The sequence below is a fragment of the Eptatretus burgeri genome, chromosome 4 (genome assembly GCF_056783735.1).
Source record: "Eptatretus burgeri isolate ZD-2024b chromosome 4, Ebu_testis_v1, whole genome shotgun sequence".
Lineage (NCBI taxonomy): Eukaryota > Metazoa > Chordata > Myxini > Myxiniformes > Myxinidae > Eptatretus > Eptatretus burgeri.
In genome coordinates this window covers 87166294-87181350 of record NC_140964.1, presented here as the reverse complement: position 1 = coordinate 87181350, position 15057 = coordinate 87166294, and the positions used below count along the sequence as shown (strand labels likewise).

At 42.9% G+C, this 15057-nt stretch overlaps 1 protein-coding gene across 1 annotated transcript; it reads right to left on the bottom strand.

The window, feature by feature from the left end:
- Positions 1 to 8251: 8251 nt before the first annotated feature.
- On the bottom strand, positions 8252 to 9530 carry LOC147028611 (protein NYNRIN-like). Its single transcript, XM_085876559.1, has one exon. It carries the CDS (start codon positions 9500 to 9502, stop codon positions 8252 to 8254), a length of 1251 nt encoding a protein of 416 aa, XP_085732685.1. The 5' UTR covers positions 9503 to 9530.
- Between the last annotated feature and the right edge of the window lie 5527 nt (positions 9531 to 15057).

The window sequence follows — 15057 nt, the reverse complement described above, 5'->3', positions numbered from 1 at the left end:
AGGTTCTGAACGCCGCCAACAGGCTAAGCATTCGTTGGTATAAGTTATCTGTAAGACAACGGAACGTTCTGTGTCCGTTACTAATATGTTATGCATACGACCAACTCGTTATGAATACGTCCGAATCTTTAAAAAAAAAAATCAAAACTTCAGCGTAAGCCAGCGTTTTACAGACATTTTGATACGTTTCCTTTGCTGGCTAAAACGTCAAGGTGTGACTGGGCCTTAAGTTTCTTTTGCGTTTCAGTATATATGGATAGATAGATAGAGACATGCAGATATATATGTGTGTGTGTGTGTGTGTGTGTGTGTATGTGTGTGTGTGTGTGTGTGTGTGTGTGTGTGTGTGTGTGTGTGTGTGTGTGTGTGTGTGTGTGTGTGTGTGTGTGTGTGTGTGTGTGTGTGTGTGTGTGTGTGTGTGCAGTGGGGAGAACAAGTATTTGATACACTGCCGATTTTGCAGGTTTTCCCACTTACAAAGCACGTAGAGGTCTGTAATTTTTATCATAGGTACACTTCAACTGTGAAAGACAGAATCTAAAACAAAAATCCTGAAAATCACATTGTATGATTTTTAAATAATTAATTTGCATTTTATTGCATGAAATAAGTATTTGATCACCTACCAACCAGTAAGAATTCCGGCTCTCACAGACCTGTTCGTTTTGTCTTTAAGAAGCCCTCCCATTCTCCACTCATGACCTGTATTAACGGCACCTGTTTGAATTCGTTATCAGCATAAAAGACAGCTGTCCACACTCAATCAATCAGACTCTAACCTTTCCACAAAGGGCAAGACCAGAGAGCTGTCTCAGGACATCAGGGCCAAAATTGTGGACTTGCACAAGGCTGGGATGGGCTACAGGACAATAGGCAAGCAGCTTGGTGAGAAGGCAACAACTGTTGGCACAATTATTAGGAAATGGAAGAAGTTCAAGATAACAGTCAATCTCCCTCGGTCTGGGGCTCCATGCAAGATCTCACCTCGTGGAGCCTCAATGATCATGAGAAAGGTGAGGGATCAGTCCAGAACGACATGGCAGGACCTGGTCAATGACCTGAAGAGAGCTGGGACCACAGTATCAAAGAAAACCATAAGTAACACACTACGCCGTCATGGATTAAAATCCTGCAGCGCACGCAAGGTCCCTCTGCTCAAGCCAGCGCATGTCCAGGCTCGTCTGAAGTTTGCCAATGACCATCTGGATGATCCAGAGGAGGAATGGGAGAAGGTCATGTGGTCTGATGAGACCAAAATAGGGCTTTTTGGTTTAAACTCCACTCGCCGTGTTTGGAGGAAGAAGAAGGATGAGTACAACCCCAAGAACACCATCCCAACCGTGAAGCATGGAGGTGGAAACATCATTATTTGGGGATGCTTTTCTGCAAAGGGGACAGGACGACTGCACCGTATTGAGGGGAGGATGGATGGGGCCATGTATCGCGAGATCTTGGCCAACAACCTCCTTCGCTCAACAAGAGCATTGAAGATGGGGCATGTCTGTGTCTTCCAGTATGACAACGACCCGAAACACACAGCCAGGGCAACTAAGGAGTGGCTCCGTAAGAAGCATCTCAAGGTCCTGGAGTGGTCTCGCCAGTCTCCAGACCTGAACCCAACAGAAAATCTTTGGAGGGAGCTGAAAGTCTGTGTTGCCCAGCGACAGCCCCGAAACCTGAAGGATCTGGAGAAGATCTGTATGGAGAAGTGGGCCAAAATCCCTGCTGCAGTCTGTGCAAACCTGGTTAAGAACTATAGGAAACGTCTGATCTCTGTAATTGCAAACAAAGGTTTCTGTACCAAATATTAAGTTCTGTTTTTCTGATGTATCAAATATTTTTTTCATGCAATAAAATGCAAATTCATTCTTGAAAAATCATACAATGTGATTTTTAGGATTTCTGTTTTAGATTCCGTCTTTTACAGTTGAAGTGTCCCTTTGATAAAAATTACAGACCTCTACGTGCTTTGTAAGTGGGAAAACCTGCAAAATCGGCAGTGTATCAAATACTTGTTCTACCCACTGTATATATATATATATATATATATATATATATATATATATATATATATATATATATATATATATATATATATGTATATATATATATATATATATATATATATATATATATGTATATATATATATATATATATATATATATATATATATATATATATGTATATATATATATAAAATTCTAGCTGTGTGTGGGTGTGTGTGTGTGTGTGTGTGTGTGTGGGTGTGTGTGTGTGTGTGTGTGTGTGTGTGTGTGTGTGTGTGTGTGTGTGTGTGTGTGTGTGTGTGTGTGTGTGTGTGTGTGTGTGTGTGTGACCGCTGTTTCTCGACAACCTCTGGTCCGATCTAATTGAAACTTGCCAGGTATATTGCTGGGGACCTGAGGATGTGCCTTTTCAAGGTTTGATATTAATCGGACAAGTGCTTCCCAAGTTATGGCCATTTATTTACCAAACCAATGGGAAGACACGTTGTTGCGTGGGCGTGGCCGATGGGGAAGGGAAGCACAGCCACGTTCCCCATTACGGGTTACAACGTACGGGCTTCCGGAGAGTGATGACTTCGTGTATTCTAATAATTTCTCGATTTCTTATGCGCATTTAGAGATAAACACAATGGCCCAAGTTATGATCGTTTTCATATTAGACGGTGTATAAATTTCGGGAACATCAGAGTGCTGGTATGCTCTGAACCAGGAAGTAAATTTTTTCTCTCTCTTCTCTTCTCTTTTTGTTTTTCCTTGCCACGACATTGCGAAAAGGTAAAATACGTTGGCGCTAATTGAATAATTGGGTATTAAAAATAAATTGCGAATAATCGTAACTGCGAATAATATCCAACTTCTGGGTCACGCACATACGGGCATGCAAGAGCGAAGAAACGGCCTGTGTGGTTTATTTATTTTTTATTATTATTATTTTTTTTTTTTACGGGCACGTACACGTATATATAAATACATGTCTATCTATCTATTCATATATATGTATATATAAACATGTATGTAAATATATATGAAGACCACAAGGGGAAAACTAGAGATGTCACTTTTTATAAATTTCAGGGTTATTGCACCTGCCAATAGTTGGCAACATTAGGTTTCCTCTCACAATATTACTTTAACAAATAACCAGGGGTGTCACATAATTTATATGGTATAAAGTTTAGCCGTGCAATGAAAAAACAAGTGTTGTCAAAGCTAAACAAGTAGAAACCCAGAGTTGTCAGTACTTTACTCCTGGTTATCTCCCTTTCATTCATGTTAACTGTTCCACCATAATATTCAGAGTTGAGAAACTAAAAAAATGAAAGGTTGTAAAACTTTCACAGCATAAACTCTGAGCACTACAATGGCCTATTTGGTTATATCATGGGCTCTGTAGTTGATGCATATCGTGGTTCAAGCCTGGTCAAACCTTTATTGTGACTTTCATGGGACCCACGCCGTGGCTTAATGGTTAGCGCGTCTGAGTACCCATCCTCATTCGATGTACCCACCGCCCAATCAACCTGCTTAGATATATGAGGGAGTCACATGAGGTGACTTCGGCTATCACGGCGATGGTTTATCCTTGGTTTCCTCTCGGTTTTCAATCATATTAAGTAGTGCGGAGTAAGAAATGGAGAATCTGTCGTCATATAAGCGAAATACCCTTGAGTATGGCGTTGAACACCAATCAAACAAAAAAACAATGACCGTTTAATGTTGAAAAAAATAATCTGTGATCACCAGTCATGTAATGTATGCTAATAACCAACAAGCATGAATTTGCTACACATCCTGGGTTAAAATTGCATGGCAATTATTAAACAAGGGAATAACCAGTGATGTCAGTTTGCAACATTGATTCGTTCTTTGCTCTTAAATTAAATAACACAGAAGCTTGGCAAATGCTACATGCTTAGTTTGATCGGCCAATGATCACTCTTCCTTTTACTGGAAAAGAAATCTATATGACAGTTATTAAACAGTCCACCAAAGTCTTGAAACTTTGTTTTTCAGTTTCTTCAAAATTGACTTATCCTGACATCTCTGGTTTTCCCCTTGTGGTCGTCATATATATATATATATATATATATATATATATATATATATATATATATATATATATATATATATATATATATATATATATATATATATACACATATATATATGTATGTGTTGAGACCACGGTAGCATGCTGATTGAGATCGAGCACTGTCCACACGTATGGTATTGGGAGAGAAGAGCTTTAATTCACACCAAACATGTATACATGGAGAGATATAGAGAGAGACACAGAATACCCACAGTAGTCCAGCTCAATCTAACTCTGCTAGCTTGGCACTCTGGCTTGCCTTGTATACAATTTGGCCTGCCCCTTGTGGGACCATCTGGTTTCAAGATTGGCCCAGCTCCCATCACTGTTTTCTATTGAGACTTTGTTTCCCAAAGATCAATTTCCTCCAAGGGGTAAAAGCCTGGTGCTGATTTCCTCCCTTTGGGCTCTAAAAGTCATCTGGTTTGGTCATTATCCAGCCAGGGAGTCAGGAAGAAGGTTTACTTTTTAAGACCCTTTTCATTCCTTTCCTTATTCCACTCTTGGAAAGTGGAAGCAGCTGTTGTGCTGTGTCAAATGGCACTGATTTACGATCGAGCGTCCTTCGGCTCGAGGCTTGTTTATGACCAAGCTTCCTTGGCTCAAGGTTGATTTACGATCGGGCTTCTCTTGGCTCAAGGTTTTTACAAGGGCAATAAAAAGCCAGTTGCTCAGCCGTGTCACAAAGAAAGAGACTACATGCTTTGGCTTTTAACACAGCCAAGAACTGCAGCTGTTAAGAGTACTCTATAATGAATGCTTTGGCTCTTTCTTTTACTTTTGATTTTTAAAAGTAATTCTGCTAACAAATGGCTATTCTCAGCTTGGGAGATATACAATCTCTCATCAATCGCTCCTCTTGTTACTTTGGAACATTTGTGTAAAAGAAACAAACAGTTACATAATTTTGAGAGATGGAGCATCCATGTACCGGTAGGACGGCAGGCAGGATTCTTTTCTCCAGGTGGTCCACTCTTATGGTCAGCTCCAAGTGGCCCATGACATCACGGAGGCTTCTCCTGCACCTTCTAACCTTATAGAAAAGCCCCCTCTCTACCCCCCTAACTGGCCCACCAACACCCCACCCCTCTGTAGAACAGTGGATACATTTCAACGATTATGACTTCGGCATCGGTCCTGAGGAAGCAAAGTTACTTTCCAAAAGCGGCTCTCACAAAGTTACTTTGTGCACAAAAGGATATATATGTATGTAGTTAACCAACATGGGTTCGTTACGAACAACAAGTAAGAATATTTTGGCTAACTATTGTTCTTTATGAACAACAAGTAAGAATATATTTGGTTAACTGCAAGCCAGAGTACAAAATTCCAGAGTAAAATAAGAAAGTACAAAATCCCAGAGTATTTGCTGACAAGGCAGTGGTTATATAGTATTTCTTCCCATACCCTCCATTGGTGCAAGCAATTCGAGGCACTCATCCATTGTGAGATTGAGCAGTGGGTCAACAGTCCCATTAAGTTCACAGTATATTTCAGGTTCTATGGGTTGGGGAGAGAAAGAGAAGTGAATTATCGGGGAGGGTAGAAACGGTGGAGGTGCTGGCAGCGGCTCGACCACGGCAATCACAGCAGGCCTTCCCAGGTCCGTCTTCGTTTTTCTTGTCTTCTTTGCTGCGGAGGAACATCGTCTCACGCACTCCCTGATTAGACTTTTAATACAAGTGATGACAACGATCACAGCTATGAAGATCATGAGCCCAATGAACAACCAATGGATTATCCAGGCTCCCCAACTGCCAAATATTCCCATCAACGAAGATCCCATTGACGATCCCTTGTTAAAATTATGATATTTTGCACCTTCGGCCTTTATTTTGTTGGCCAAATTGTCGATTTCTTCTGAATTATCTGGGATGTATGTGCAGCACTCTGCCCCTATGACCGAACAAGTCCCTCCCTTTTCTGCCAGCAGCATATCCAGGGCGATACGGTTTTGCATAACGGTTGTCCGTATAGCTACCAGCTCGGCACTTGTTTTGTGGAATCCTTCGCTATTGGTGTTAGCCAGTTTCTCCAATGATGCTGCCAAATTAATAATTTCCCTTGCACTTTTGCCAGCTCCATAAAAAGGGAATGCAATCATAAAAAACCTCTCATCTTCTGAAATGGCTCTGTTCGATCTGGCCTGTGGCATAAATGGCGATTGGTCAGTGATCCGAATCCGGGGTAGTACAAATCCCAAATAGCACGACCCTGTCCATCCCACCGGTAGCCATGAGTACGCCTTATATCCACACACAAAATATGTACCATTCAGGGGTGCCTGTGGTTCGACGAGGTTATTTTCTTCTATATTTACAGGTATGGTTGTCCCATTTATTCGTCCTTCAATGGTGACCGCCTCATTACCATGTCTAGCATAATGTTGGCATGTTGATTCTCCAAAGTAGGGTCCGCTGCCCTGTCTTCTAACGAGGCAAATTAGTCCAATTTGTTTGTGCATGAGTTGAAAATGTGGAGGGTACTTTCCTAATCCTTCCCCCTTCTTCAATCCGTCAAAGTTTGTTATTTTTATTGCTCTCGCCGGGCCCTGTATCACGACTCTCCGTTCAATAGTTCTGTATTTAGGGTAATACCAATGCTCAAAGCTCGTACAATTGTATCCCCCCTCTTCCCAGTTACTCCTTATTTCTGCTATTCTTTCTTTCACTGATGCTGGTGTCTTTTCTACTTTAGTTAAAATTGGCCTATCTTTCCTACGGACTAAGTACCCACACATGTCCTCCCCCTGGAGTGGAACTGCATACAAGGGTAATCCGTGTTTTGAGGAGTGTGGGAGGTGGGAGCATACCCAACATTCCCTTTTGTTCATTGTCCTAGCGTACTGTAGGGATAGTGCCAAGTAGGTGTTCAGTGGATGGTCGGTCAATTCTTTATGTAGGATTATTCCTCGTCTCTTTCTTTTACCATCCCTTAAGTCTCCCTGATCTAATCCCTTACTCTCTTTTCCCATTATTGTAGTTCTCACATTATTAGTGATTCCTTCATTATCACGTTTACAGTCGGCATTGCGAATTACCCATATGCAAACTAGTGCACAAAGAATCGCGGTCGTGGTAAGATAGGTGTTGTTCATGTTGTCCCTGTCTCTGCTGGTATTGCAAGCTTACAATGTGTGGCGTGTATCCAGGCTGTCTTACCTTCGCACTTTACCGCAGTCGGAGTGGTCAGCAGTACCTGAAATGGTCCTTTCCACCGAGGTTCCAAGGCTGTTTTCCTTGTGAAGTGTTTTATCAGTACGTAATCTCCTGGCTGGAAGGCGTGGTACGGCTCGTCCACTGGTTCGGGTAGGGCCTATTTTACCCTTGTGTGTATCGCCCTTGCGATCCTGCAGAGCTGTTTACAAAATGTCAGCAAGTTCTCGCCCATCATTGTAATATTCAGCTTATCCATGTTTGTGGGGGCAGTCACGGATAGCCGCATCGGCCTTCCCATTAGTATTTCATGAGGGGATAACCCTGTTTTCCGGTTTACTGTTGATCACATGCTCATTAATGCCAAGGGTAATGCATCTGGCCATTTTAACCCCGTTTCCATTATTATTTTTGCCAATTTGTTCTTTAAGATTCCGTTCTGCCATTCTACAGCACCTGCTGACTGTGGGTGGTAAACACAATGAAATGCTTGTTTAATTCCCAGTGCTTTACATGCTGCCTGTGTCACTTCCCCCGTGAATTGTCCCCCCTGATCGTGGGACACCTTATAAGGGATGCCAAATCGGCAGAAAAAGTTTTTTAGCAGGTGCTTTACCACGGTAGCGGCATCAGCCTTTGCACATGGGTATGCCTCTACCCACTTGGTGAACATGTCTACCACTACCAAAACATTGCTGAACCCGCATGATGGAGGCATTTTTATGAAATCTATTTGTAGGTGCACGAATGGTCCCCAAGGGGCTGGATGGGCTCCCAGCACTCTTGTTTTTCCCTCTTTCTGTTTCTTATGCTATTGACATACCTGGCAGCTTTTACAAACCCCTTCTGCTATTTTCCCAATTCCTGGTGCATACCAGGATTCTTGTACCTGTCTCACAGTCCCCCTCTTGCACACATGTCCATTCAGATGGGCCATGCGTGCAAGCCATGGTAGGATCTCAGTAGGCGCTATGACCTTCCCTTTGTTTTACCATAGTCAGTCTTCATCCACTGTTCCTCCTGCAACTTGCCATTTGTTATGATCATTGAGTGATGCTGCAGTTTGAATTGTAATAATATCTGACAAGCTATACTGATGCAGCTTAATTTGTTCCGTTGGTAGTCGCGCTGGCATTACCGAAGGGATAGGCAGGCCAGCCGCCTTCTTTGCAGCTTTATCCGCCTTGTCATTTCCTTTGTCTATATCCATAGTCAGTTTCTGATGTGCACAGCATTTGATAACCGCAACTTCCGCTGGTGCCGAAATACTTTTTAACAGCTCAGAAACGAACTCACCATTTTTTATGGGTGTTCCAGCAGAGGTGAGAAACCCTTGCATTTTCCATATCGCACCTTTGTCATGTACGACACCAAAAGCATACTTGGAGTCAGTGTATATATTTACCGAGATATCGGCAGATAATTCACATGCCCTTATAAGGGCACACGACTCCGCCTGCTGGGCAGAAAAATGCGAAGGCAGGCGTATCGCTTCAATAACTTCACTGTCGGTGCACACGGCGTATCCTGCATGCCCCGAGCCGTCTTGGCCTCGATAGGCCGAACCATCGACAAACAAGGTGAGGTCCGGGTGTTCTAAGGGTTGATCCTTTAGATCCGGGCGCATGGTGGATACTTCTTGTATTGCCTCTGTACAATCGTGAGGATTGCCATCTTCTTCCGTTGGCAGCAGAGAAGCAGGATTAAGAACGTTGCATCTCTCAACCTGCAAGTTCAGCTGGTGTAGGAGAGTCGTCTCATACTGCATCAGGCGCGTGTTGGTTAAATGTTGTGTTTGCTTTTGGGTTAATAAAGCCGCAATGCAGTGAGGTACCTTTAGAGTAAGAGGGTGACCCATTACGATCTCTGCCGTGCGCTTAACTGCGTAGCTGGCTGCGGCCACTGCTTGCAAACAAAGGGGTAGGCCGCGTTCGACTGGGTCCAGCCTTCGGCTGAAATATGCAATTGGTCGCTGGCGGTCGCCGTGGGATTGCGTCAGCACAGCCTGCGCAAATCCTTTAGTTTCGTGAGAATAAAGAAAGAATGGTTTCTCATAGTCTGGTAGGCCCAAGGCTGGCGCCGTCGAGAGTGCTGTTTTTAGTTTGGTAAAACATTCCCCCATCTTCTCAGTCCACTCGATTACATTGGGCTGGTTTTTGCCCACGACAACATACAGTTCCTTAGTCAGGATTGCATAATCAACGACCCACTGTCTACAGTAGGTTGCCATACCTAGGAATCGCATCATCTCTTTCTTTGTGCGAGGGCAGAGAACTTCCGCAATTGAAGTTATCCTCCCTTATCCAATTCCCTCTTTCCATGTGAAATGTGGTGTCCCAGATACTTAACCCTTTCCTGCACTAATTGCAGCTTGTCCTTATTTACCTTGTGGCCTTTCCTTGCCAATGCCTGTAGCAGCTGCAGCGTATCTGTTTCACACGCTGCTTTGTTTGGGGAGCAAATTAGCAAGTCATCCACATATTGTAGCAGCACTGATTTACCCTCGAGGACAATATCTTCAAAATCTTTATGCAAAGCACGTGAAAACAATGTGGGACTATGAGCGAATTCCTGTGGCAACACCGTCCATGTATATTGACGGCCCTTGTATGTGAAGGCAAACAAAAACTGTGATTCCTTATCAATGGGCACGGAGAAAAATGCAGAACATAAATCAATGACAGTAAAATGGGTGGAGTTTGCAGGTATAGATGTTATCAACCCCTCTGCACTCGGTACCACGGGGTGGATACTTTGAATCACCTCATTTACTTCCCGTAAGTCCTGGACAAATCTCCACTTATTCTTCTGTGGCTTTTTCACTGGCAGTATAGGCGTGTTACATGGGCTTGAAACTTCTACAATTATACCTTGTTCCTTCAAGGATTCAATTACTGGTACTATCCCGGCCTCAGCCTCTTTTCGGAGAGGGTATTGACGCACATTCGGCCAAGGCATTCCAGATTTGAGTTTAACCACTAGGGGCGTTGCCCCAATGATACGGCCCACATGATTGTCATGTCGGGTCCACAGTTCTTGTGGGACTTTTTCTATCAAGCTTTCTTTGTTTCCTGTTTCATTTGCCATTTCCATCATCATCTCGCGCTTAGGTGGTAGATTAACCTCCTCCACCAATCCTCGTAACATCTGTTCCTGAAAATCACAAATCCACCCTTCATCATTCGCTAGCTTATGCACTTGCCAATGCAGCACTGTTGTTGTGCAGGTCAATACTGCCCCCTGCAGACGATAAACCATAAAACCCAAATCCTTCGGGTGATACCCCCTTGCCATAGTTATTGTCACATGCGAGGTTGCTCCCGGTGGGTATTTTATCAATTGCCTTTGGGTTTCCGTGAGCTTAACCTCCATTGCAACACCTTCCTTACCAATCATCAAACGGCAAATCAGTAAATCATTGTGTGTTTCCAGATGCGGAGCAATTTTCTCTGCAAATTCAACATCATTTCCATTCGCATCATAATAGATTGTACAATGTGGGGGATCATAGTAGGTGTGTGTCATTACTTGTGCATTGTCTAGCCACATTTGCATTTTCTTACTTTCAGCTAAGATTGCATTTTAACATATCAAAACATCACTAATCGGTTGTCTTGGCAGCCTCCACCAATAGGCAACTGGGTGCGGTGTCATCAAAATCATCATTGCTGAATGTGTTTTATCCCGGGGTATATCAACAAAAACCCCTTTGTTTGTGCATGCTATTGTACATCCCAACTTACACAACAAGTCTCTGCCTACAGATTCACCGGTGTAGTGGTTGTGAGAAGGAAAGCGTGTTTTTCCTGCAAAGGTCCATATCTTACTGGTAATTGTGTCGTTGCACACTTAATATCTGTATCTTGCCCCCTAACCCTACTACTTGTACATTAGCATTGGATTTTTCAACCCCTGGCAGCTCTTTGGCTTCAATAGTAGAGTGAGTGGCTCCCGTGTCAACGAAAAAGGAAAGTTTCTTACCTGAGACATCCAGAATGTAGGTCGGCTCTTCTGTTGGTGTTAATGTCAGCATCGCTCCTTGCACCACGAGGCCACCCGCGGTCTGTCAATATGACCTACCATCCTGCGGTTGATTTGATCCTCCTTCCTGCTGGAACCCCGATCGTCTTCTTTGGGGGCAATGCCTTTTACAATGTCCTGGTTGTCCGCACTGGAAACATACTTGCGGCGCTGTTGGTTGTACCTGCCCTTGGCCTGCTGCAGTTCTTGAGTGGGTCTGTGGTGGCGCTTGTGTCCAATTTTTGTTTCTTCCACTCCCTCTCTTAGGCCGTTCGTCCTGTGCTGCTGGTGGGGGTCTTTGCAGAACTCTCCTTCGTCGTCCCCATTGTCTTGCCGCATCCTCTTCCGAGTCTGTGTCATCTTCCTCCAGTTCCCACTTTCTCCAATTCTTATCATTTCTTTTTTCTGCTGCTTTGTCTAACAACACCATCTGCAACACTTCGTCTTTAATTTTTGTCTTTGCGTTCTCCCTTTCTCCGCTCAGTCCAAACATTAATCAGCCGCTATACAAATCTCACTTGCCTCTTTGCCCTGCCAACCTAACAGTACATACTTTAATTGCTTCCTAATTTGAGGCCTGAGCCCTTCGATTACGAAGTTTGTCAATGTTCGCTGTGGTATGTCTCCCTTAACTTGAAAACCCCCATATTGTAAGAGTGTCTGTATTAATCTATCCATGAATTCAGATGCCCGTTCCCCTTGACGTTGCTTTGTTTCATAAATCTTATCCCAATCTAGTGCTGGCGGTCGCAACGCTGTTTCAATCTCATCATACAGGCGCCGTCGCTTATTTTGCCGATCTGCGTCGGTGCATTCTGCTGGTTCGTCTGCTGTCCATTCAGCACCTTCCCGAGCTTTCTTCCACACATATGGAGAAAACACGGCTTGACATAGCACCCCAATGTCGTTGTGCGTGCAGCGGTGTGCCTCAACCCACTGCTTTATTAATTCCTTTATTGCTCCTGCATTTCTTCCCTGATCTAACACTCTTTCCTTCATTGATCTTAATTCGCTTTCTTTAAACGGTCGGTACACTGACTGAGCTGGCAGTAATCCTGACACCTCCGGAGTTACCTCTTGAACCGGGAAGGCAGAGGCTGTGGCCATCAACCCCGTACCTTCCAGGTTCGGATACAAACTTGGTGTGTTATTAACATATGCAGATGGATTACTTGCATTACTTCCCTGAGCTTCCCGCCCTTGTACCACCATTACAGAGGCAGTTACAGAGGCGGGAGTAATCTCAATCCCTTGTTGTGGCAATCCTTTAACCTGTGTTTCTAATTCCGACAGTTTCCGCTTTACCAAATTTCTAGCCACTTCACTTACTTGGAGGACCTCTTCCTCCCATAATTTGCAAGCTTCAAGGTCTGGCTCTGGTTCTAACTTATCACTTGTCCGTTGTTCTAATCGGCATGACAAGTTATCTATAATTTCTGCTCTTAAGGAACCCCATCTCGGGAATGGGTGTGCGTCCTGTTTTGTCCACTTATACCACAATGCCAATTGAGTACATGACTTAACTCCTTATTTTTCATACATCATTCCCGCCACGGTATTCGTGGGCGGTGCATTTTTATCTGACTTTGGTTTCACAAACTTATTCCCCATTTCCCTTGGTCCTTCCTGGAGTATTTCTTGGGTCGGGACAGTGTTTCCCGCCTGGGGGTGATCTCGGGCTGGGTCGGGTGTCTTTCACCTTTCCACGGACCCTCACACTCCCTGGCACACCTCCCGCACACTCAGTCTCCCAACAGAATCTCCCGTTTGGACCCTGTCCCCAAGGTGTTCTTGGGTTGCCCCTTCCTGGGTTTCCCTCAACCTCGCAATGGACCCTTAACCCTCCCAGGGGTACCCCCTTTTGATGTGTAAAAAAGCTCCTTCTCCCCCTTGTTCTTTTAAGATAAGGACAGATCACAAAGAGCAGCGAACTTGTATGGCCTGGTGCGAGAAAAGAGGCAGTTCTTCTTACCTTATCTTTAAGCCGGCCGGCTTCTGTCCTCCTTTGTCTCACCAGGGCAGTCTCGCTTTCCTTCTTGGTCCGTCTTATCCTGCCGACTACGCCAAATGTTGAGACCACGGGAGCGTGCTGATTGAGATCGAGCGCTGTCCACACGTATGGTATTGGGAGAGAAGAACTTTAATTCACACCAAACATGTATACATGGAGAGATATAGAGAGAGACAGAATACCCACAGTAGTCCAGCTCAATCTAACTCTGCTAGCTTGGCACTCTGGCTTGCCTTATATACAATTTGTCCTGCCCCTTGTGGGACCATCTGGTTTCAAGATTGGCCCAGCTCCCATCACTGTTTTCTATTGAGACTTTGTTTCCCAAAGATCAATTTCCTCCAAGGGGTAAAAGCCTGGTGCTGATTTCCTTCCTTTGGGCTCTAAAAGTCATCTGGTTTGGTCATTATCCGGCCAGGGAGTCAGGAAGACGGCTTACTTTTTAAGAGCCTTTACATTCCTTTCCTTATTCCACTCTTGGAAAGTGGAAGCAGCTGTTGTGCTGTGTCAAATGGCACTGATTTACGATCGAGCTTCCTTCGGCTCGAGGCTTGTTTATGACCAAGCTTCCTTGGCTCAAGGTTGATTTACGATTGGGCTTCTCTTGGCTCAAGGTTTTTACAAGGGCAATAAAAAGCCAGTTGCTCAGCCGTGTCACAAAGAAAAAGACTACATGCTTTGGCTTTTAACACAGCCAAGAACTGCAGCTGTTAAGAGTACTCTTTAATGAATTATTTGGCTCTTTCTTTTACTTTTGATTTTTAAAAGTAATTCTGCTAACAAATGGCTATTCTCAACTTGGGAGATATACAATCTCTCAACATATGTATATATATATATATATATGTATATATATATATATATACATATATATATATATATATATATATATATATATATACATGTGTGTATCTATATATTACTAAAACTCTCATCTTGTATGTATATATGTATGTTCCCGAAATACAGCCAAAACGGTACATGATAGCGCAAAAATTTTCGGCCCACCTTTTTCACCATTCTCCTGCAGAGTGCAGTATCAACTTTCGTTCAAATCGGGCAGTGAATTTTTTTTTTTTTAATCAATTCCCGATTCAGTCAAGTGCTCTTCGGGAGTATTTGATCAATGCAAACAACCTCAGCAGTATAGTTCACTGGAGCTTTTTTTCTTCTTCTTGAAATGATTTTTTTAAATCTTAAACATTTAGGATAAACAAAGAATGATATACTTTTGAGCATAAAATAAACATCGCCATTTTGATCTTACACTTACGTGTTCATTAATGAATAAAATTGTGTTCAGAAGATTACACACAATAATTTCTTCGACTTTCTTTTCTCCATTTTTTTTCCACATTGACGCGCAATATCAAATTTCGTTCAAATCGGGCAACGAAAAAAAAATTAAAAAATCAATTCCCGATTCAGTGAAGTACTCTTCCGGAGTATTTAATCAATGCAAACAAGCTCAGCGGTATAGTTCGCTGGAGCTATATATATATGTATATTTTTCGAAATGATTGTTTTTATTAACCGCTGTCACAACGGGAACCCGACAGGTTCACAGGTCCTCTAGTATATTACTAAAACTCTCATCTTGTATGTATGTATGTATATATATATATATATATGTATATATATATATATATATATATATATATATATATATATATATATATATATATATATATATATGTATGTATGTATGTTCCCGAAATACAGACAAAACCGTACACGATAGTACAAAATATTTATTGCCACATTACTCACCA

Bases quoted from the DNA above. Each gene is read 5' to 3' on its own strand.
- LOC147028611 (XM_085876559.1), bottom strand. From the start codon at position 9,502: ATGATGCGATTCCTAGGTATGGCAACCTACTGTAGACAGTGGGTCGTT.